At 44.0% G+C, this 22,021-nt stretch overlaps 1 protein-coding gene and 1 long non-coding RNA gene across 3 annotated transcripts in view; both read left to right on the plus strand.

The window, feature by feature from the left end:
- LOC112254501 (protein phosphatase Slingshot homolog 2) overlaps nucleotides 1-22,021 on the plus strand; it is a 48,476-nt gene that overhangs the window by 7,271 nt on the left and 19,184 nt on the right. The window contains exon 2 of one of the 2 annotated variants that reach the window (XM_042311558.1): nucleotides 1,084-1,127. In XM_042311558.1, the coding sequence (XP_042167492.1) occupies nucleotides 1,084-1,127 (44 nt within the window). Of the gene's footprint in view, nucleotides 1-1,083; nucleotides 1,128-14,128; nucleotides 15,398-22,021 lie in introns of those variants that run through there. The other variant, XM_042311557.1, reaches the window with a different exon arrangement.
- LOC121841675 lies at nucleotides 3,641-8,546 on the plus strand. The gene is made up of 3 exons (XR_006080712.1): nucleotides 3,641-7,508; nucleotides 7,601-7,740; nucleotides 7,843-8,546. It is a non-coding gene; the product is annotated as an uncharacterized LOC121841675 (long non-coding RNA).

Below are 22,021 nucleotides of genomic sequence, written 5' to 3' on the forward strand. Positions count from 1 at the left end.
TGGGTTTCCATCACATTTTCAACTCTACTGATGGTTTTGTCACATAGTGTTGCGTTATAAAGCAAATGTGCCCACTCTGGTCTAGGCTGGTGTGCTCAACAGGTCACAGTTACAGTGCGGGTACGGCTACCTACAATGAGATTATGGATAAGAGCCTTTAAAAAAAATAAAATAAATGGATCGATTATCATGTCACCAGAATACGACCCTCAATATTTACTGGGCAGGGAGCATCAAGCTCATCACGTGCACTTTCATCACCCTGTTCAGTTCATCATTATTTCATTTGTAGCTTAATAAACTGCATGCTTTCCTGAGTTGTAGTGGGAGGACCACACAACATATCGCATGACTCCAAGTTCTCTACTTCGAAATGATGAATTCCCCTGCAATTTCTCACATAATTAATTGTATCGACAAAAATAAATCCCACGATGTCAACAAATAAATTCTGTTAGCATTTATAAAATTGTACTTGCATTATTGTGTTTCCATCAGCCCGTCATGATGTTTTTCACACATCAGATAATTCATCCACATGAAATGGTTGGATGGAACTCTGGTTATTGAATCAGAAAGGTGTCAGAAAAATGGTGCAAATGTTCTTTCTCAATTGAAAAGTAACCCTAGAAATAATCATGTAGTTCTTCAAAAGTATCTGTAAATCTGATTACAATATTTTTGCTGGTAAGATAGTGGATTACAGTTAAAACACTTGTTAAAATCAGTTAAATGGGATCCATTACTCCCTAACTGGTCAATGTGAGAGTTGGTCAGTCTCTGGACTAGCTGACCACACGGATGCTGATGTTAAATGGGATCCATTACTTCCCAACTGGTCAATGTGAGAGTTGGTCAGTCTCTGGACTAGCTGACCACACGGATGCTGATGTTAAATGGGATCCATTACTTCCCAACTGGTCAATGTGAGAGTTGGTCAGTCTCTGGACTAGCTGACCACACGGATGCTGATGTTAAATGGGATCCATTACTCCCCAACTGGTCAATGTGAGAGTTGGTCAGTCTCTGGACTAGCTGACTACACGGATGTTGTGTTAACCATCTGTGTGTTTCTCTCCTCAGGAGTCTGGCAGTGGGGAGGATGACCGGCGCTCTCAGCCTAGGAGGTAGGACAGATGCACACACCCCTGACATCATCACTCTTGTTTGTGACACTACAAATGTCACTCTGTGCCATTGTGACATCAGAGAGAGACCATGTGCAATTGTGAGAAATCTGATGTGTGACAGTAAGCAGGTTTCCATTGACCCAGGTTTATTTGCCAAAAGCAACGTTGCAAATAAAAATCCTTGAGACGTGTAATGGAAACGGAATATATATGGGATACATTTTCTAAAGATTGACAATATTTTTATCCGTTCGACGGGTGGATTTTTCTTCGGTCTAACTTTTATTGTGGCAAATTTATTTAATTTATTTTATTTCACCTTTTATTTAACCAGGTAGTCAAGTTGAGAACAAGTTCTCATTTACAATTGCGACCTGGCCAAGATAAAGTAAAGCAGTTCGACACATACAACAACGCAGAGTTACACATGGAGTAAACAAACATACAGTAGAAAAATAAGTCTATATACAATGTGAGCAAATGAGGTGAGAAGGGAGGTAAAGGCAAAAAAGGCCATGGTGGTGAAGTAAATACAATATAGCAAGTAAAACACTGGAATGATAGATTTGCAGTGGAAGAATGTGCAAAGTACAGAGAGAAATAATGGGGTGCAAAGGAGCAAAATAAATACGGTAGGGGTAGTTGTTTGGGCTAAATTATAGATGGGCTGTGTACAGGTGCAGTAATCTGTGAGCTGCTCTGACAGCTGGTGCTTAAAGCTAGTGAGGGAGATAAGTGTTTCCAGTTTCAGAGATTTTTGTAGTTCGTTCCAGTCATTGGCAGCAGAGAACTGGAAGCAGAGGCGGCCAAAGGAAGAATTGGTTTTGGGGGTGACCAGAGAGATATACCTGCTGGAGCGCGTGCTACAGGTGGGTGCTGCTATGGTGACCAGCGAGCTGAGATAAGGGGGACTTTACCCAGCAGGGTCTTGTAGATGACCTGGAGCCAGTGGGTTTGGCGACGAGTATGAAGCGAGGGGCAGCCAACGAGAGCGTATAGGTCGCAGTGGTGGGTAATATATGGGCTTTGGTGACACAACGGATGGTACTGTGATAGGCTGCATCCAATTTATCAAGTAGGGTATTGGACAGTTTGGTCAGTTTCACGAAGGTATGTTTGGCAGCATGAGTGAAGGACACTTTGTTGCGAAATAGGAAGCCAATTCTAGATTTAACTTTGGATTGGAGATGTTTGATGTGAGTCTGGAAGGAGAGTTTACAGTCTAACCAGACACCTAGGTATTTGTAGTTGTCCACATATTCTAAGTCAGAACTGTCCAGAGTAGTGATGCTGGAGGGGCGGGCAGGTGCAGGCAGCGATCAGTTGAAGAGCATGCATTTAGTTTTACTTGTATTTAAGAGCAGTTGGAGGCCACGATATGGCATTGAAGCTCGTCTGGAGGGTTGTTAACACAGTGTCCAAAGAAGGTCCAGAAGTATACAGAATGATATCGTCAGTGTAGAGGTGGATCAGACTCACCAGCAGCAAGAGTGACATCATTGATGTATACAGAGAAGAGTCGGCCCAAGAATTGAACCCTGTGGTACCCCCATAGACTGCCAGAGGCCCGGACAACAGGCCCTCCGATTTGACACACTGAACTCTATCAGAAAAGTAGTTGGTGAACCAGGCAAGGCAATCATTTGAGAAACCAAGGCTATCGAGTCTGCTGATGAGGATGTGGTGATTGACAGAGTCGAAAGCCTTTGCCAGGTCAATGAATACGGCTGCACAGTATTGTTTCGTATCGATGGCGGTTAAGATATCGTTTAAGACCTTGAGCGTGGCTGAGGTGCACCCATGACCAGCTCTGAAACCAGATTGCATAGCGGAGAAGTTGCGGTGGGATTCGAAATGGTCGGTAATCTGTTTGTTGACTTGGCTTTCGAAGACCTTAGAAAAGCAGGGTAGGATAGATATAGGTCTGTAGCAGTTTGGGTCAAATGTGTCCTCCCCCTTTGAAGAGGTGGATGACCGCAGCTGCTTTCCAATCTTTGGGAATCTCAGACGACACGAAAGAGAGGTTGAACAGGCTAGTAATAGGGGTTGCAACAATTTTGGCAGATCATTTTAGAAAGAAAGGATCCAGATTGTCTAGCCCGGCTGATTTGTAGGGGTCCAGATTTTGCAGCTCTTTCAGAACATCAGCTGACTGGATTTGGGAGAAGGAGAAATGGGGAAGGCTTGGGCGAGTTGCTGTGGGGGGTGCAGTGCTGTTAACCGGGGTAGGGGTAGCCAGGTGGAAAGCATGGCCAGCCGTAGAAAAATGCTTATTGAAATTCTCAATTATAGTGGATTTTTTGGTGGTGACAGAGTTGCCTATCCTCAGTGCAGTGGGCAGCTGGGAGATGTTCTTATTCTCCATGGACTTTAGTGTCCCAGAACTTTTTTGAGTTTGTGTTGCAGGAAGCAAATTTCTGCTTGAAAAAGCTAGCCTTGGCTTTTCTAACTGCCTGTGTATATTGGTTTCTAGCTTCCCTGAAAAGTTGCATATCACGGGGGCTGTTTGATGCTAATGCAGAACCCCATAGGATGTTTTTGTGTTGGTTAAGGGCAGTCAGGTCTGGAGAGAACCAAGGGCTATATCTGTTCCTGGTTCTAAATTTCTAAATTTCTTCATCAAATGACGATGGAAACTGTGTTTTTTGAATAAATTATGATTGACAAATAATTTTGAAGGTACGCAGGGCACATGATGTCACTGCATAACTATAAAGCTCACTCCACAATAGATACCGCATTTAAAACAACTGGGACCTCGGAAAAATAGGTCAAATCATGACATTAGTGATCCTCAGGTCAGAAAGTCAGAGTTCTAGAAAGAGGCCAGAGTTTCCGAGTCGGATGGCTGTACAAATTTCAATTTTTTTTGCCCAGTTAGAGCTTGTTTTTCCCCCCCAGAGTTCCCAGTTTCGCACTGAAGTCTGCTATTTCGGAGTTCCGAGCTTCCAGTTGTTTTGAATGCGGCATAATTGTAAATGCCTAGGTCTTGCGAAAAACTATTTTATTTTTTTCAACTACAAGCATTTTTCTTTGCAGGGAAGTGTTGTCCTGACTTTCAAGAATGCCTGAATTGCTTCGCCTTGCTTTTCTGGTTGGCTGGCAAGTTTCACCTCGCAATTATTTCAGATCTACAGGAGTGCAAGTCTCACCATGGCACAGTCCATGGGCGATACGATGGCACATGATGATTATAAGAATATGGCAAATATTAGTCATTTATTACATTCTATCCATGCTGGCTTTCGCGGACTACCTGAGACATGAAACAGATAGGTGGGAGGGAAATGTATTGATACCCAATTTGCCTAAAGGGGTAATGAAAACACTTCAACCACAACATTTTTATTCAACACTAGGTTTTTGCGTCAACTTATTTTTTAGGTGTGGTATCATTATGTCCAGCTGTTTTCATCGACACAAGATGGTTCAATGGAAACGCACCCTAAGCAGGCAATTGTCACATGTATTTTCTATGCAAACTTTCTAAATCGAGAAATCACTGGACAAGTTAATGGAAACAGCTGGTGACCTCAAGCAGCACCTGTGTGAGCGTTCTGTCCTGTGTGATTGTGACATCATAAAGAACTCCTCTGTGATTGACTCCATACAGAACTCCTGTGCTATTGTAACATCACAATGCGATTCTCCCTTTGTTGCTTAGACCAGTGAGTGTCTGAGCTGTGGAGTCGTTGTAGATCAGGTTTGTCATGTCTCTGTCCACAACGGACTCCAGCTGAACCGCTCTCACGTAACATTGCCTTCTGCTCGTGTGTTCGTCTGTGTGTTTACTAAACAAAGTCTGTACTCGGGCTTCATCTCTTCCCAATGCTTTATTTGTCCCATTTTTGTCAGAAAGGCTCAGTCAATGTTGGCACTGCAGTTCTCTGACTGTCAACTAGAGAGCAGTGTAGCTTGTCAGAGCCTGTCAGGATGTGGGCCAAAATAATTAGAACAGAACATGGATCACAGGCCAGTTTGGTGTTTCTGTTATCGCATTGAGAGAGCTGTCAGTGTTTGTGCAGCTGGGAGTGAAATCAATATTCACAAGGAGCAGCAATGTGTGTGTGTGTGTGTGTGTGCGTGCGCACGCACACTTTTGAGTTGTGTGTGTGTGTGCCTTCTCATTAAAAGAGGATACAAATCACTTTTGAAAAATATATTTTAATGTGATCTATTCAACAAATACACATGGAAGCAGCTCACACAACACGCTGATGAAGGCTGTAAAGCCGAAACGTCTGTGTACCCTATCCCTGATGCAGTGAAAATAATTAAAAACATTGAGTAATGAAGTAAGCATTATGCAACATCCTTTTTGAGTGTGGACCCATCACATTCCCCTTTTGTTTGAGCAGCTCACACTATGGAAAGTATTTTATCAACACACACACACACACACACTGCTGTTTTCAGCCACTCCAGATTTAACCTTTTCAGGCATACTCTTCCAGTGGATACTATTTCCAGATGCTGCCTGCCTGGGGTTGTTTGTGCATCTTGGTGAGCTGCTAAGTGCAAATGGTGTAGTGTTTTAAGGTGATGAACAGGGGTTGTCCTAATAACCTTTAAACTGTCAGATGGACCTGTGTGTGTCAATATACTGTACCTGGATTAGATAGGCCTAGATGTGTGTGTTTTCTGAGGGTAATCTACTACAATGTGAGAAACGCATCCTTTGGGGTCATGATCAGGAGTGTGTGCGTGCATGAATACCCCCCCCCTCCCCTGCATGCATCAGATTGATGTCTTGTGTCTCTCGACATGTACCTCCTTGACCACCAGCAGTACAGTAGTTGCACTACTGTTCCAAACCATGCTGCCGAAGGTCAACGGGTGTTTTCTCTCCATTGTTCTATGGAAGGAGCACAGAATTCCCCAAAACAACATCCAAGGTCTTTTCAAACCAAATTGAAGCCAAGTTGTTTTAGTTTGGGAGTCGGCAACAGAGGTAAACGGTTGTCCCGCCCCAACATCTATAATGGAAAGAGATACACTGCTCTGTGTATTGACTGAGTCAGTAGTGGTTGGACATTGTCAACAGGGGGACGTCACTTTTATATTGTTCACTGTAAAAGTCCCCTGGCACAAGTACAGTATTAACGGCTGGCTGGTTGTGTCTGTCTTTGCAGAGTCATAAATGACTGATTTATCAAGTCTAATGACACAGCGGTCAGGTGATTGGCCGCCTCAGGCTTCCACAGGTTGTGATTGGCTATGTCAGGGCGAGGTGTGACTTTCATCAGATACCTTTTATTGTTCTCGATAGATTACGTGCATCCTGCATGCGTGGATACAGCAGACGTTGTATTGAACCCAGGTTGCCAATGTGACTTGGACTGTACTAGCCCTCTGAGCTAAAGCCTAGGTGACCCACGCCACCTCCTCTACACATGTACATACGTTTATTTGCTCAGACATAAACCTCTGCTCTGTATGCAAGGCCCTACAACAGAAATGGGTTACTGAACAAATGAATCAAACCCTGGTATGAGCTGGTTCCAGAGAGGAAATCGACCAGGAACGGCTTTCACAGTTTTACTGCACCCTCTTGCATCAGACTTTGGGTTAGTGGACTTCCCTGTTTATCTGACCACAGTGATAGCGTCAGATACCCATTTGTACCCCACAGCCTTCCATCAATCAGGCTTTGGATAACCACTGTTTACTGTTTATCTGGTCACAATGTTAGTTAGTCAGTGTTCCTTGTGTTAATCATTACCTCCGAACCTGATTACTCACACAAGCACACGTTTGTTTTAATGTCCTTGTCGGTCTAAACAATTGTTTCCCATTTAAAATATCAGTTTCCCTAAGCCTTACCCCTAATTCTAACCCTAAGCATTAAATTGCCTTTTCCCTTGTGGGGACCTGTGAAATGTCCCCATTTTGTATAGATGTTCCTTGTTTTACTATCATTGTCAGGACGTCTGGTCCCTACAAGGATAGTAAAACCAAAAAAACACACACTTGAGTCTATGTCCCAATACTTAAACTTCTCAGAACATGCAGCCAGGTGACCTGATATGAGGGACTAGAACATACAGCCAGGTGATATGAGGGACTAGAACATACAGCCAGGTGATATGAGGGACTAGAACATACAGCCAGGTGATATGAGGGACTAGAACATACAGCCAGGTGATATGAGGAGGGACTAGAACATACAGCCAGGTGATATGAGGAGGGACTAGAACATAACAGCCAGGTGATATGAGGAGGGACTAGAACATAACAGCCAGGTGATATGAGGAGGGACTAGAACATAACAGCCAGGTGATATGAGGAGGGACTAGAACATAACAGCCAGGTGATATGAGGAGGGACTAGAACATAACAGCCAGGTGATATGAGGAGGGACTAGAACATAACAGCCAGGTGATATGAGGAGGGACTAGTGCCAGGTGATGAGGAGGGACTAGAACATAACAGCCAGGTGATATGAGGAGGGACTAGAACATAACAGCCAGGTGACATGAGGAGGGACTAGAACATAACAGCCAGGTGACATGAGGAGGGACTAGAACATAACAGCCAGGTGACATGAGGGGGACTAGAACATAACAGCCAGGTGACGTGATATGAGGAGGGACTAGAACATAACAGCCAGGTGACATGAGGAGGGACTAGAACATAACAGCCAGGTGGCATGAGGAGGGACTAGAACATAACAGCCAGGTGGCATGAGGAGGGACTAGAACATAACAGCCAGGTGACGTGATATGAGGAGGGACTAGAACATAACAGCCAGGTGACGTGATATGAGGGGGACTAGAACATAACAGCCAGGTGACGTGATATGAGGGGGGACTAGAACATAACAGCCAGGTGACGTGATATGAGGAGGGACTAGAACATAACAGCCAGGTGACGTGATATGAGGAGGGACTAGAACATAACAGCCAGGTGACGTGATATGAGGAGGGACTAGAACATAACAGCCAGGTGACGTGATATGAGGAGGGACTAGAGCTAAAGAAAGGAAACAATTGTATGAGTGTAACCGATTTGTACCAGTCAGGCCCTCCATTCTCTGTAAGCAGTTTTGTGAGAGGTTTTATTTCAATAGTTTAGTCCTGGAAAAACAAGGAGAGATGAGGTTAGAAATAGCTGCTGGGACTGTTAAAGACCTCCCTGTTGTATTCAGGTAATGTTTACCTTCATTTTACCAGGAAATTTAAAGCATTATACCAGTTTCTTAAAGTGGAACTGACAGCATTTTAGCAACATGAAATCTTAAAACCTGTTCATAGACATCTCAGGAAGATTAAAAATAAAAATAAAACATTTTCTGACAAGCAAGCACTTATGGTCGTTTTCACGTTTCATTAATTCTTAGAATGTTTTTTATATTTTTATTTTACCTTTTATTTAACCAGGCAAGTCAGTTAAGAACAAATTCTTATTTTCAATGACGGCCTAGGAACAGTGGGTTAACTGCCTGTTCAGGGGCAGAACGACAGATTTGTACCTTGTCGGCTCGGGGGTTTGAACTTGCAACCTTCCGGTTACTAGTCCAACACTCTAACCACCAGGCTACCCTGCCGCCCCATGTCTGGGAATTACGTATACGAAGTCATTTGTGAAACTGCTATAGCAATATAGATTGCTATAGCGGCTGTGTCTTTGGACAATTGAATAGACACGGCAGTAAATAAAACCCAATAAAAAACATCTGTCTCGTCCAGGACTGGAGTCTCCGCAGACCGGTGCACCATAGACAATCAGAGCTACAGTAGGCCTTTAAGCAAACAAGCCATTTGCTACACAGGCCTGCCATCATTCACTTTGAACTGGACTGTGTGTTTACAGACAGTTGCAACAGCTTGACTTTAGATCATTAGAATGCATTCACCAAAAGACACAAAATACACCTGAATGGATTTCTAAAAATATGTCAATACCACGGTAGTCCCCTTACATTTGGGAACTTTACAGTCCTATTGATCAAACAACCATGAAAGGTAGGCTCTCTCTCCATTATGCACAGTACCAGTCAAAGGTTTGGACACACCTACTCATTCCAGGGATTTTCTTTATTTTTACTATTTTCTACATTTTATAGAATAATAGTGAAGACATCAAAACCATAAAATAACACATGGAATCGTGTAGTAACCAAAAAAGTGTTAAAACAAATCAAAATATTTTATATTTGAGATTCTTCAAATAGCCACCATTTGCCTTGACAGCTTTGCACATGCTTGGCATTCTCTAAACCAGCTTCATGAGGTAGTCAGCTGGAATGCATTTCAATTAACAGGTGTGCCCTGTAAAAAGTTCATTTGTTGAATTTCTTTAATGTGTTTGAGCCAATCAGTTGTGTTCTGACAAGGTAGGGGTGGTATACAGAAGAGAGCCTTATTTGGTAAAATACCAAGTCCATGTTATGGCAAGAACAGCTCAAATAAGCAAAGAGAAATGACAGTCCATCATTACTTTAAGACGTGAAGGTCAGTCAATCCTGAAAATGTCAACAACTTTGAACGTTTCTTCAAGTGCAGTCACAAAAACCATCAAGTGCTATGATGAAACTGGCTCTCATGAGGACTGCCACAGGAAAGGAAGACCCAGAGTTACCTTTTCTGCAGAGGATAAGTTCATTAGTTACCAGCCTCAGAAATTGCAGCACAAAAAATGCTTCCGAGTTCAAGTAACGGACACATCTCGACATCAACTGTTCAGAGGAGCCTGTGAGAATCAGGCCTTCATGGTCAAAAATACTGCAAAAAAACACTACCAAAGGACACCAATAAGAAGAGACTTGCTTGGACCAAGAAACACTAGCAATGTACATTAGACCGGTGGAAATCTGTCCTTTGGGCCAAATTTGAGACTTTTGGTTCCAACAGCTGTGTCTTTGTGAGACGCAGAGTAGGTGAACGGATGATCTTCGCATGTGTGGTTCCCTCCGTGAAGCATGCGCCCCTTCCGCGACGCATATAAGGCCCTGCCCCGCCCCCCTTTCGGAAAAGCTGACCACGACTCCATTTTGTTGATCCCTGCCTACAGACAGAAACTAAAACAAGAGGCTCCCACGCTGAGGTCCGACCAATCTGATTCCACACTCCAAGACTGCTTCCATCACGTGGACTGGGAGATGTTTCGTGTTGCGTCAGACAACAACATTGACGAATACGCTGATTCGGTGTACGAGTTCATCAGAACGTGCGTTGAAGATGTTGTTCCCATAGCAACGATTAAAACATTCCCTAACCAGAAACCGTGGATTGATGGCAGCATTCGCGTGAAACTGAAAGCGCGAACCACTGCTTTTAATCAGGGCAAGGTGTCTGGTAACATGACCGAATACAAACAGTGCAGCTATTCCCTCCGCAAGGCTATCAAACAAGCTAAGCGTCAGTACAGAGACAAAGTAGAATCTCAATTCAACGGCTCAGACACAAGAGGCATGTGGCAGGGTCTACAGTCAATCACGGACTACAGGAAGAAATCCAGCCCAGTCACGGACCAGGATGTCTTGCTCCCAGGCAGACTAAATAACTTTTTTGCCCGCTTTGAGGACAATACAGTGCCACTGACACGGCCAGCAACGAAAACATGCGGTCTCTCCTTCACTGCAGCCGAGGTGAGTAAGACATTTAAACGTGTTAACCCTCGCAAGGCTGCAGGCCCAGACGGCATCCCCAGCCGCGCCCTCAGAGCATGCGCAGACCAGCTGGCCGGTGTGTTTACGGACATATTCAATCAATCCCTATACCAGTCTGCTGTTCCCACATGCTTCAAGAGGGCCACCATTGTTCCTGTTCCCAAGAAAGCGAAGGTAACTGAGCTAAACGACTACCGCCCCGTAGCACTCACATCCGTCATCATGAAGTGCTTTGAGAGACTAGTCAAGGACCATATCACCTCCACCCTACCTGACACCCTAGACCCACTCCAATTTGCTTACCGCCCAAATAGGTCCACAGACGATGCAATCTCAACCACACTGCACACTGCCCTAACCCATCTGGACAAGAGGAATACCTATGTGAGAATGCTGTTCATCGACTACAGCTCGGCATTCAACACCATAGTACCCTCCAAGCTCGTCATCAAGCTCGAGACCCTGGGTCTCGACCCCGCCCTGTGCAACTGGGTACTGGACTTCCTGACGGGCCGCCCCCAGGTGGTGAGGGTAGGCAACAACATCTCCTCCCCGCTGATCCTCAACACTGGGGCCCCACAAGGGTGCGTTCGGAGCCCTCTCCTGTACTCTCTGTTCACCCACGACTGCGTGGCCACGCACGCCTCCAACTCAATCATCAAGTTTGTGGACGACACAACAGTGGTAAGCTTGATTACCAACAACGATGAGACGGCCTACAGGGAGGAGGTGAGGGCCCTCGGAGTGTGGTGTCAGGAAAATAACCTCACACTCAACGTCAACAAAACTAAGATGATTGTGGACTTCAGGAAACAGCAGAGGGAACACCCCCCTATCCACATCGATGGAACAGTAGTGGAGAGGGTAGCAAGTTTTAAGTTCCTCGGCATACACATCACAGACAAACTGAATTGGTCCACTCACACAGACAGCATCGTGAAGAAGGCGCAGCTGCGCCTCTTCAACCTCAGGAGGCTGAAGAAATTCGGCTTGTCACCAAAAGCACTCACAAACTTCTACAGATGCACAATCGAGAGAATCCTGGCGGGCTGTATCACCGCCTGGTACGGCAACTGCTCCGCCCTCAACCGTAAGGCTCTCCAGAGGGTAGTGAGGTCTGCACAACGCATCACCGGGGGCAAACTACCTGCCCTCCAGGACACCTACACCACCCGATGTTACAGGAAGGCCATAAAGATCATCAAGGACATCAACCACCCAAGCCACTGCCTGTTCACCCCGCTATCATCCAGAAGGCGAGGTCAGTACAGGTGCATCAAAGCTGGGACCGAGAGACTGAAAAACAGCTTCTATCTCAAGGCCATCAGACTGTTAAACAGCCACCACTAACATTGAGTGGCTGCTGCCAACACACTGACAATGACACTAACTCAACTCCAGCCACTTTAATAATGGGAATTGATGGGAAATGATGTAAATATATCACTAGCCACTTTAAACAATGCTACCTTATATAATGTTACTTACCCTACATTATTCATCTCATATGCATACGTTGATACTGTACTCTATATCATCGACTGCATCCTTATGTAATACATGTATCACTAGCCACTTTAACTATGCCACTTTGTTTACATACTCATCTCATATGTATATACTGTACTTGATATCAGCTACTGTATCTTGCCTATGCTGCTCTGTACCATCACTCATTCATATATCCTTATGTACATATTCTTTATCCCCTTACACTGTGTATAAGACAGTAGTTTTGGAATTGTTAGTTAGATTACTTGTTGGTTATTACTGCATTGTCGGAACTAGAAGCACAAGCATTTCGCTACACTCGCATTAACATCTGCTAACCATGTGTATGTGACAAATAAAATTTGATTTGAGGAGGTGTGATGGTGTGCTTTTCTGGTGACACTGTCTGATTTTTATTTAGAATTCAAGGCACACTTAACCAGCATGGCTACCACAGCATTCTGCAGTGATATGCCATCCCATCTGGTTTGCACCATCATTTGTTTTTCAACAGGACAATGACCCAACACACCTCCAGGCTGTGTAAGGGCTATTTGACCAATGAGCGTGATGGAGTACTGCATCAGATAGCCTGGCCTCCACAATCACCTGACCTCAACCCAAGTGAGATGGTTTGGGTTGGGTTGAGTTGGACCGCGGAGTGAAGGAAAAGCAGCCAACAAGTGCTCGGCATATGTGGGAACTCCTTCAAGACTGTTGGAAAAGCATTCCAAGTAAAGCTGTCATCAAGTGGCTACTTAGAAGAATCTCAAATATAAAATCTATTTTGACACCACTTTTTTTTTGGTTACTACATGATTCCATATGTGTTATTTCATAGTTTCAATGTCTTCAATATTATTCTACAATGTAGATAATAGTAAAAATAAAGAAACCCTTGAATGAGTAGGTGTCAATACTTTTTACTGATACTGTACATCAACTAATTCTAGCCAGAGCAAGATGAGCTGAAATATATATATATATATATATATATATATATATATATATTTTTTTTTTAAATTTTACCTTTATTTAACTAGGCAAGTCAGTTAAGAACAAATTCTTATTTTCAATGACGGCCTAGGAACAGTGGGTTACCTGCCTGTTCAGGGGCAGTACGGCAGATTTGTACCTTGTCAGCTCAGGGGTTTGAACTTGCAACCTTCCGGTTACTAGTCCAACGCTCTTACCACTAGGCTACCCTGCCGCCCCAAATATGCCAACTGTATAACAGTTGTTCAAGTTCTTGTTAGCTAACCAAATGACACGTGCATCTCTAGCTGTGTATAGCTACTGAAACCAATGAGGGGAAAATGTCAGTCACTCAACCACTCCTCCAATGACATCCTCCTAGCAGCTAGCTAGCTAGCTAGCCTACGGTAATCCCTGTCTTTTTAACTTGTTACATCAACAGATATGCTAGCATATTAGCCACATTATGACTGACCTGTGATCATTGCCTTTGCTAGTTTTGATTGTATTGACGTTCCCAGCCTTAGTTACGTTTGTTCGTTTTTGTCCGAAATATTGAGTCATTGAAACCATAATTTGCAATTAAATTCATTCAAAATCCTACAATGTGATTTTCTGGATTTTTTTCTTCTCATTTTGTCTGTCATAGTTGAAGTGTACCTATGATGAAAATTACAGGCCTCATCTTTTTAAGTGGGAGAACTTGCACAATTGGTAGCTGACTAAATACTTTTTTGCCCCACTGTATATAACCTTATCTATTCTATATACATCTGCTATATGTTAGGATTAAATGTGTCTGTGATTTGAAATTAAATTGATAGATTGCATGTGATCATGGAAGGATTCAATCTCGTGTGTGTGTGTGTGTGTGTGTGTGTGTGTGTGTGTGTGTGTGGCCGGCCCATCAGGTTAATCAAGGGCACTACAGCAGCATTGCTGCACACTGCTGAGCCATAATCAATCTAACCACTACACCTGGTCCACATGGTCTTTCCTCTATACCACATAGTTGAGGGTTGAGGACAACACACACAAACATTCAGCCAGACACACCCTGAGACAATTACAAAACATCATACACAGACCAACATACAATGTGGTAGGATTAGGATGCTACTTGTTGTCATTTGACAGCTGAGAATATGAACATGTTTGTTGGTTTAAGCCTGTATTTTCCACAACATGAAATGTAGGCGTAGGCCACCTAATACGTTGAAATCAACATGCTTGCTTCACAACCAGATAAACAACCCCGGCTAGGACCTGGCTCATGTTCTCCTCGTGTTATCTGATTGCTGTTGGATTTCCCAATCTTTGTTCCGTGTTTGTTTTCGTCACGTTCTTACTGGAAGGAAGCTGAAAACAGCCGTGTCGCTGCCGCAAGGCAGAAGGCGACCTTTTGGCGCAGATCTAGGATCAGCTTTCCTCCACATCCTGTAACCATAACGATCATTTGGGAGAACCACCAACGCCGATCTAAGATCAGTGTTTATGGCTTCTGCGCTACACCTTCTATCCCTGCGGAGCCTGGATTGAAGCACATGTGCGCAGTCTCCTCCCTTTCTCCCGGGAAGTAGTATTTACCGCAGCCCAACTGCGGGTTGGGAACATTCAGGATGTCATCATCTGAACAGAATACAGCTCACAGGGATCAGTCTCTCCAGCCTCTTGATCCAGTCAAGCGTTTATTTGGCACCGATAATGAAGTGTATCTGGAGAGCGAATTGTGAAACGTTGAACTTCTGTTTTTATATTGATTTTATTTGTTTACATTTTATTATGTGAGTGTTATTACATATGTCGACTTTGGACTAAACACAGCGGACCTGCGTTGTTTGGTGTGCTAGTGATTTGGTGCTCGTGCTTGAACCGTGTATCTGGATGAAATAAGAGTTTGAGGTTCTAAAACTAGACATCAGTGGCGTGTTTTTCGGTGTGTCCCCGATCGTGGTCAGTGCTGTACAGCGGTTCATGGTCACCCGTGCGTAACCAATCACATGGCCGCTCTGGAGTGAAGCAAGCCTCGCCACAGAACCACAGGTCGACCCACTCCCGTTCTCCACACCGCAGCGATGCCTCCCGGTGTTGTAGCCCCGTCTCCACGGAGCTCTCCGGTCCGGTGCTTCTACGCCTTGACACCGTACTTCATAGAGGACTCTGTCATTTCCCAGAGCAAGATTGATCAGCTGTAAGTTTGCAGTTAACTGCTCCAGTTGAGCCCTGCTCCCACCTCTACCTACATATACCCCAGTCAGTTTGCAGCGAAGCAGACAACTCAAATGCGGCATTTACATTTAGCTACATATTTATTTATTTCGCCGTTATTTAATCAGGAAGGGCTCATTGAGATTTTGAAATGTACTTTTCAAGAGCGTCCTGGCCAAGATAGGCAGCACCATGTCATTACACATTTAGACAGACATGAAAACTACAGGTGATCTAGTAAAAAAAAAAACATTCACAAGAGTATAACAATATCATAAAACATCAAATTAAAAACATTGACAGGTCAGGGAATCAGCCTCAATCTTTCATCAATGATTTAAAAACATCAATCGGGACAAGTTCTTCCAGTTGAAAAGTATTTTTTTAAGGTGATCCAAGACGATGGCGCAGAGTACATAAAAGCCCTTTTACCAAATTCAGTTAGGACATTTGGAACAGTTAGCAGGATAAAGTCCTGCAAATGAAGAGTACCCACCACATTTCGGAACAATAAAAATGTCCAAATTAAAATGGTAGGAAACCCCAAAATGGCTTTGTAAATAAAAGTATACCAGTGACTGAGCATAAGATTGAGTAGAGAAGGCCAGCCGATCCTTGTATTATAAAGTGCGGTGGTGCGTGAGGGTTTTGCAGTTTAAAATCAATCTCAATGCTCCATGATAAAGGGTGTCAATTGATCTCAAACACTGAGCGGAAGCATTCATATATAAAATATCCCCATAGTCTAGTATAGGCATAAATGTAAGTTGTTGAATATGCCATTTTAAGAGGCCGTCATCAATTAAAATTCCAAGATATTTCTATGAGGTTACAGTCTCTCATTGTCCTGACAGGCGGTGAAAGGTTCAGAGGTTTATTTCTTGCTTTAGAAAACACCATTAGTTTTGTCAGTATTGAGGATGAGCTTCAATTGACACAAGGTATGTTGTGCTGTTTTTTGTCAAGGGCTTCAGTGATATCATTTAAAAACCTTCATGGCTGTTGTCATTGTGCTCTGCTTCTTCCTGGAGCCCGATTTGGTACATTGATCAAATAGAGTTAGTATATTAAAAACTCTTTTAGCTGTTCACTCACAAAGGTTTCAAGTATTTCCACCAGGAGTGACAGCTTTGAGATGGGCCTATAATTATTTAAGAGTTGGATCTCCCCCTTTAAAAGTGGGAGGACAAATGCTGATTTTTTTCCAGATTTTGTGAATTTCATTACATTCCAGGGTTAGATTGAACAGAGATGTAAGTGGTTCAGCTATGAAATCAGCTGCCAGTTTTACAAAGCAGGGATCAAGAAGATCAGGACCTGCAGGCTTTCTCTTTTTTTCTCACCTTTATTTAACCAGGTAGGCTAGTTGATAACAAGTTCTCATTTACAACTGCGACCTGGCCAAGATAAAGCATAGCAGTGTGAACAGACAACACAGAGTTACACATGGAGTAAACAATTAACAAGTCAATAATAACACAGTAGAGAAAAAAAGAGTCTATATACATTGTGTCGAAAAGGCATGAGGAGGTAGGCGAATAATTACAATTTTGCAGATTAACACTGGAGTGATAAATGATCAGATGGTCATGTACAGGTAGAGATATTAGTGTGCAAAAGAGCAGAAAAGTAAATAAATATAAACAGTATGATCTCTCTGATCTAAAGATTTCCAGGCTTTATGTACCACCTGCACTGAGAATGGCAAAAAGCTAAAGGTTTGACCAGGTCTCACTGGTTCATCCACACAGGGTCGTACAGAGACAGAGGACACTGGTTCATCCACACAGGGTCGTACAGAGACAGAGGACACTGGTTCATCCACACAGGGTCGTACAGAGACAGAGGACACTGGTTCATCCACACAGGGTGGTTCATCCACACAGGGTACAGAGACAGAGGACACTGGTTCATCCACACAGGGTCACTGGTTCACAGAGACAGAGGACACTGGTTCATCCACACAGGGACACTGGTTCATCCACACAGGGTCGTACAGAGACAGAGGAGACTGGTTCATCCACACAGGGTTGTACAGAGACAGAGGACACTGGTTCATCCACACAGGGTCGTACAGAGACAGAGGACACTGGTTCATCCACACAGGGTCGTACAGAGACAGAGGACACTGGTTCATCCACACAGGGTCGTACAGAGACAGAGGACACTGAATCAAGCAGCCTACCAGATGATACGAAGTGCTCATTGAAACAATTCAGCATTTCAGTTTTGTCATTTTCAGTACATGTGACGGTAATTTCATTAACATTACTGTTACCAGACAGACTTAATAGCCTTCCAGAACGTTCTAGGGTCATTCAGGTTCAGTGGTAACACATACAATATTCAGACTTGGCCTTCCTGAGATGAAAATGACACGTTTCGTAACTGGCTAAAAAGAAGCCAATCAGCATCAGAACATGATTTCTTTGCTTTAGCCCAGGCTAGATTATGGTTGTGAATAATACAAGACAGCTCAGAAGAAAACCATTGATTATCCCTCCCTTTAACCCTGAAACTGTGGAATGGGGCATGTTTGTATCCGGAATCAGCTTAATCTAGCTCCAGTCGAAATAAAACTAATCATAAAGAAAGCCTGCTCATTAAAATACAGCCTGGATTCGAACCGGGGTGTCTGTAGTGATGCCTCTAGCGCTGAGATGCTGCAGTGCCTTAGAGCACTGTGCCACTCAGGAGCCCAGATAATGTGATTTAACCAGAGATTTTTGGTGTCAATTACTTACTGGGAGTTGCAGGTCAAGTCATGTTTGGTGTAGGACAGAGAATTTTCGACCAACCTTAACTTGGCGATATCATCTGGGTATATTCTAAGATGTTGTTGCGTCCAGTTGCAGGTGGTGCGTTTTTAATAATGGGACATATTATAAATTCAAATTATATATATTTTTTTGCTCCATGAAGTAATCCAACCATGTCTATGCTTCCATTTTTAAATTTCAAATCTCCACTCATTGAGACCGGTGGGTCCAATGTGCCACATGTCATGATGACACTCGCCTGTATCGATCAATGAGTGAGAAGATTTGAAATGGAGAAGATCGCTGCATGCAAATTGTTGGATTTACTCTCTGTTTCTCTCTCTCTGTTTCTCTCTCTTTGTTTCTCTCTCGCTCTGTCTCTGTTTCTCTCAATTCAATTTCAATTCAAGCGGCATTATTGGCATGGGAAACATATGTTAACATTGCCATAGCAAGTGAAGTAGATAATAAACAAAAATGAACAGTAAACATTACACTCACAGAAGTTCCAAAAGAATAAACACTTTACAAATGTCTATGTGCAAATAGTTAAAGTCCAAACGTACGTTTGGGAAACAGGTTTACATTGACAAAGCAAATGGAATAGACAATGAACAAAAGGGAAATAAACAGGGGAAACATTAGTAAACAGCTCTCTCTGTCCCGCTCTCTCTCTCTCTCTCTCTCTCTCTGTCTCGCTCGCTCTGTTTTTCTCGCTCTGTCCCTCTCTCTGTCCCGCTCTCTCTCTCTCTGTCTCGCTCGCTCTGTTTTTCTCGCTCTGTCCCTCTCTCTGTCCCGCTCTCTGTCTCGCTCTCTGTTTTCTCTCTCTCTGTCTCTCTCTGTCCCGCTCTCTCTCTCTGTCTCGCGCTCTGTTTTTCTCGCTCTGTCCCTCTCTCTGTCCCGCTCTCTCTCTGTCTCGCTCGCTCTGTTTTTCTCGCTCTGTCCCTCTCTCTGTCCCGCTCTCTCTCTCTGTCTCGCTCGCTCTGTTTTTCTCGCTCTGTCCCTCTCTCTGTCCCGCTCTCTCTCTCTCTCTGTCTCGCTCGCTCTGTTTTTCTCGCTCTGTCCCTCTCTCTGTCCCGCTCTCTCTCTCTCTCTCTCTCTCTCTCTGTTTTTCTCGCTCTGTTTTTGTCTCGCTCTGTCTCTCTCTCTCTCGCTCGCTCTGTTTTTCTCGCTCTGTCCCTCTCTCTGTCCCGCTCTCTCTCTGTCTCTCGCTCTCTCTGTCCCTCTCTCTGTCCCGCTCTCTCTCTCTGTCTCGCTCGCTCTGTTTTTCTCGCTCTGTCCCTCTCTCTGTCCCGCTCTCTCTCTCTCTCTCTCGCTCGCTCTGTTTTCTCGCTCTGTCCCTCTCTCTGTCCCGCTCTCTCTCTCTCTCTCTCTCTGCTCGCTCTCTGTTTTTCTCCTCTGTCCCGCTCTCTCTCTGTCCCGCTCTGTTTTTCTCTCTCTCTCTCTCTCTCTCTCTGTCTCGCTCTCAGTTTTTTCTCGTTGTCCCTCTCTCTCCCGCTCTGTCCCTCTCTCTGTCCCGCTCTCTGTCCCGCTCTCTCTCTCTCTCTGTCTCGCTCGCTCTGTTTTTCTCGCTCTGTCCCTCTCTCTGTCCCGCTCTCTCTCTCTGTCTCGCTCTCTGTTTTTCTCGCTCTGTCCCTCTCTCTGTCTCGCTCTCTCTCTCTGTCTCGCTCGCTCTGTTTTCTCGCTCTGTCCCTCTCTCTGTCCCTCTCTCTCTCTCTCTCTGTCTCGCTCGCTCTGTTTTTCTCGCTCTGTCCCTCTCTCTGTCCCGCTCTCTCTCTCTCTCTCTTTGTCTCGCTCGCTCTGTTTTTCTCGCTCTGTCCCTCTCTCTGTTTCTCTCTCTCTCTCTCTGTCTCGCTCGCTCTGTTTTTCTCGCTCTGTCCCTCTCTCTGTCCCTCTCTCTGTCCCTCTCTCTGTCCCTCTCTCTGTCCCTCTCTCTGTTTCTCTCTCTCTCGGTCTCCAATTCAAAGGGCTTTATTGGAATGGGAAACATATAGTACCAGTCAGAAGTTTGGACACACCTACTCATTCAAGGGTTTTTATTTTATTTTTGCTATAGAATAATAGTGAAGACATCAAAACTATAAAATAAAACATATGGAATAATGTAGTAAGCAAAAAAGGTACTTAATTGTTTCCCAGAAATGATTTGATATTGTGATTTAAATGGGTCCATTTGATCTTTAAGTTGCAGTGCATTTATGTAAAAATGAACTGGGGAACAGTATTCGGTTGAAAAATGGATAATTGGTGGAGTACTGTGGGATACCTATATCCCAGTGAGCCTCCCAGGCCCATGTTGCCCAGGGTTAAGAACATACATTCTAGATGAGTAATATCACTTTAAAAAAGCGACTTTTAATATATACTTTGATATAAAACACTTTCATATGTTTCCGTAAGGGCAGCTACATGGCCTTCTGGGTTAGTTAGACCGATGGGTAAGCCCATAGAAATATCACTACTTTATCTAATATGGGTTTGTGCCTAATGTTGTACAAAGGCCAAAGCCATAAGCTAGTGACTCTGCAGTAGAGAGAGAGAGTGGCTGAATGAAGCACTGTAGAGGAGGGTCAGGTTTAAAGATGGCCGTGCAGAGGTCTCACACACATTTGTTTTCTTGACCTGTGTTTTTAAGCTCCTCTCTCTCCCCCTCGTTCGTTAGTTAGTTTATGAGCATGTCCAGTACAGTTAAGCCACCACAAAATTGGAACCAGCTGTGTGTTTTGAAAGCACATTTCCGTGTGTGTCTTTGTGTGTCCTCTCTCCCTGTGTGTCCTCTCTCCCTGTGTGTCCTCTCTCCCTGTGTGTGTGTCCTCTCTCCCTGTGTGTGTCCACATTATGGAGGATGGTGTGTTGCTCAGGTTAAAAACCCATATAATTCAGAGTATGGAAAAAGGGTATTTTGTCCACAAACTGTGTTTTGTGTAACGTGTGGTAAAGAACATGGAAGAGGTGTTCAGTGGCATGTGTGTTCAGTGTTTTGGTATGAAAGCGCAGTTTGCACTGCTTCAGACCCATACTGTAGCTCAGTTTCCCACACAGTATTCTACTGCCTTCAGTACTGTATTCTACTGCAGACCAGTACTCTACCTTCAGTACTGTATTCTACTGCAGACCAGTACTCTACCTTCAGTACTGTATTCTACTGCAGACCAGTACTCTACCTCCAGTACTGTATTCTACTGCAGACCAGTACTCTACCTCCAGTACTGTATTCTACTGCAGACCAGTACTCTACCTTCAGTACTGTATTCTACTGCAGACCAGTACTCTACCTTCAGTACTGTATTCTACTGCAGACCAGTACTGTATTCTGCTGCAGACCAGTCTCTCCAGTACTGTGCAGACCAGTGTACTGTATTCTACTGCAGACCAGTACTCTACCTCCAGTACTGTATTCTACTGCAGACCAGTACTCTACCTCCAGTACTGTATTCTACTGCAGACCAGTACTCCCTGTGTGTATTCTACTGCAGACCAGTACTCTACCTCCAGTACTGTATTCTACTGCAGACCAGTACTCTACCTCCAGTACTGTATTCTACTGCAGACCAGTACTCTACCTCCAGTACTGTATTCTACTGCAGACCAGTACTCCCTCCAGTACTGTATTCTACTGCAGACCAGTACTCTCCTCCAGTACTGTATTCTACTGCAGACCAGTACTCTACCTCCAGTACTGTATTCTACTGCAGACCAGTACTCTATGGTGCAGACCAGTGCTCACCTTCAGTACTGTATAAGACCAGTACTGTATTCTGCTGCAGACCAGTATCTTCTCCAGTACTGTATGGACCAGTACTCTACCTCCAGTACTGTATTTACTGCAGACCAGTACTCTACCTCCA

This window comes from Oncorhynchus tshawytscha, linkage group LG33 (assembly GCF_018296145.1).
Source record: "Oncorhynchus tshawytscha isolate Ot180627B linkage group LG33, Otsh_v2.0, whole genome shotgun sequence".
Classification (NCBI taxonomy): Eukaryota; Metazoa; Chordata; class Actinopteri; order Salmoniformes; family Salmonidae; genus Oncorhynchus; species Oncorhynchus tshawytscha.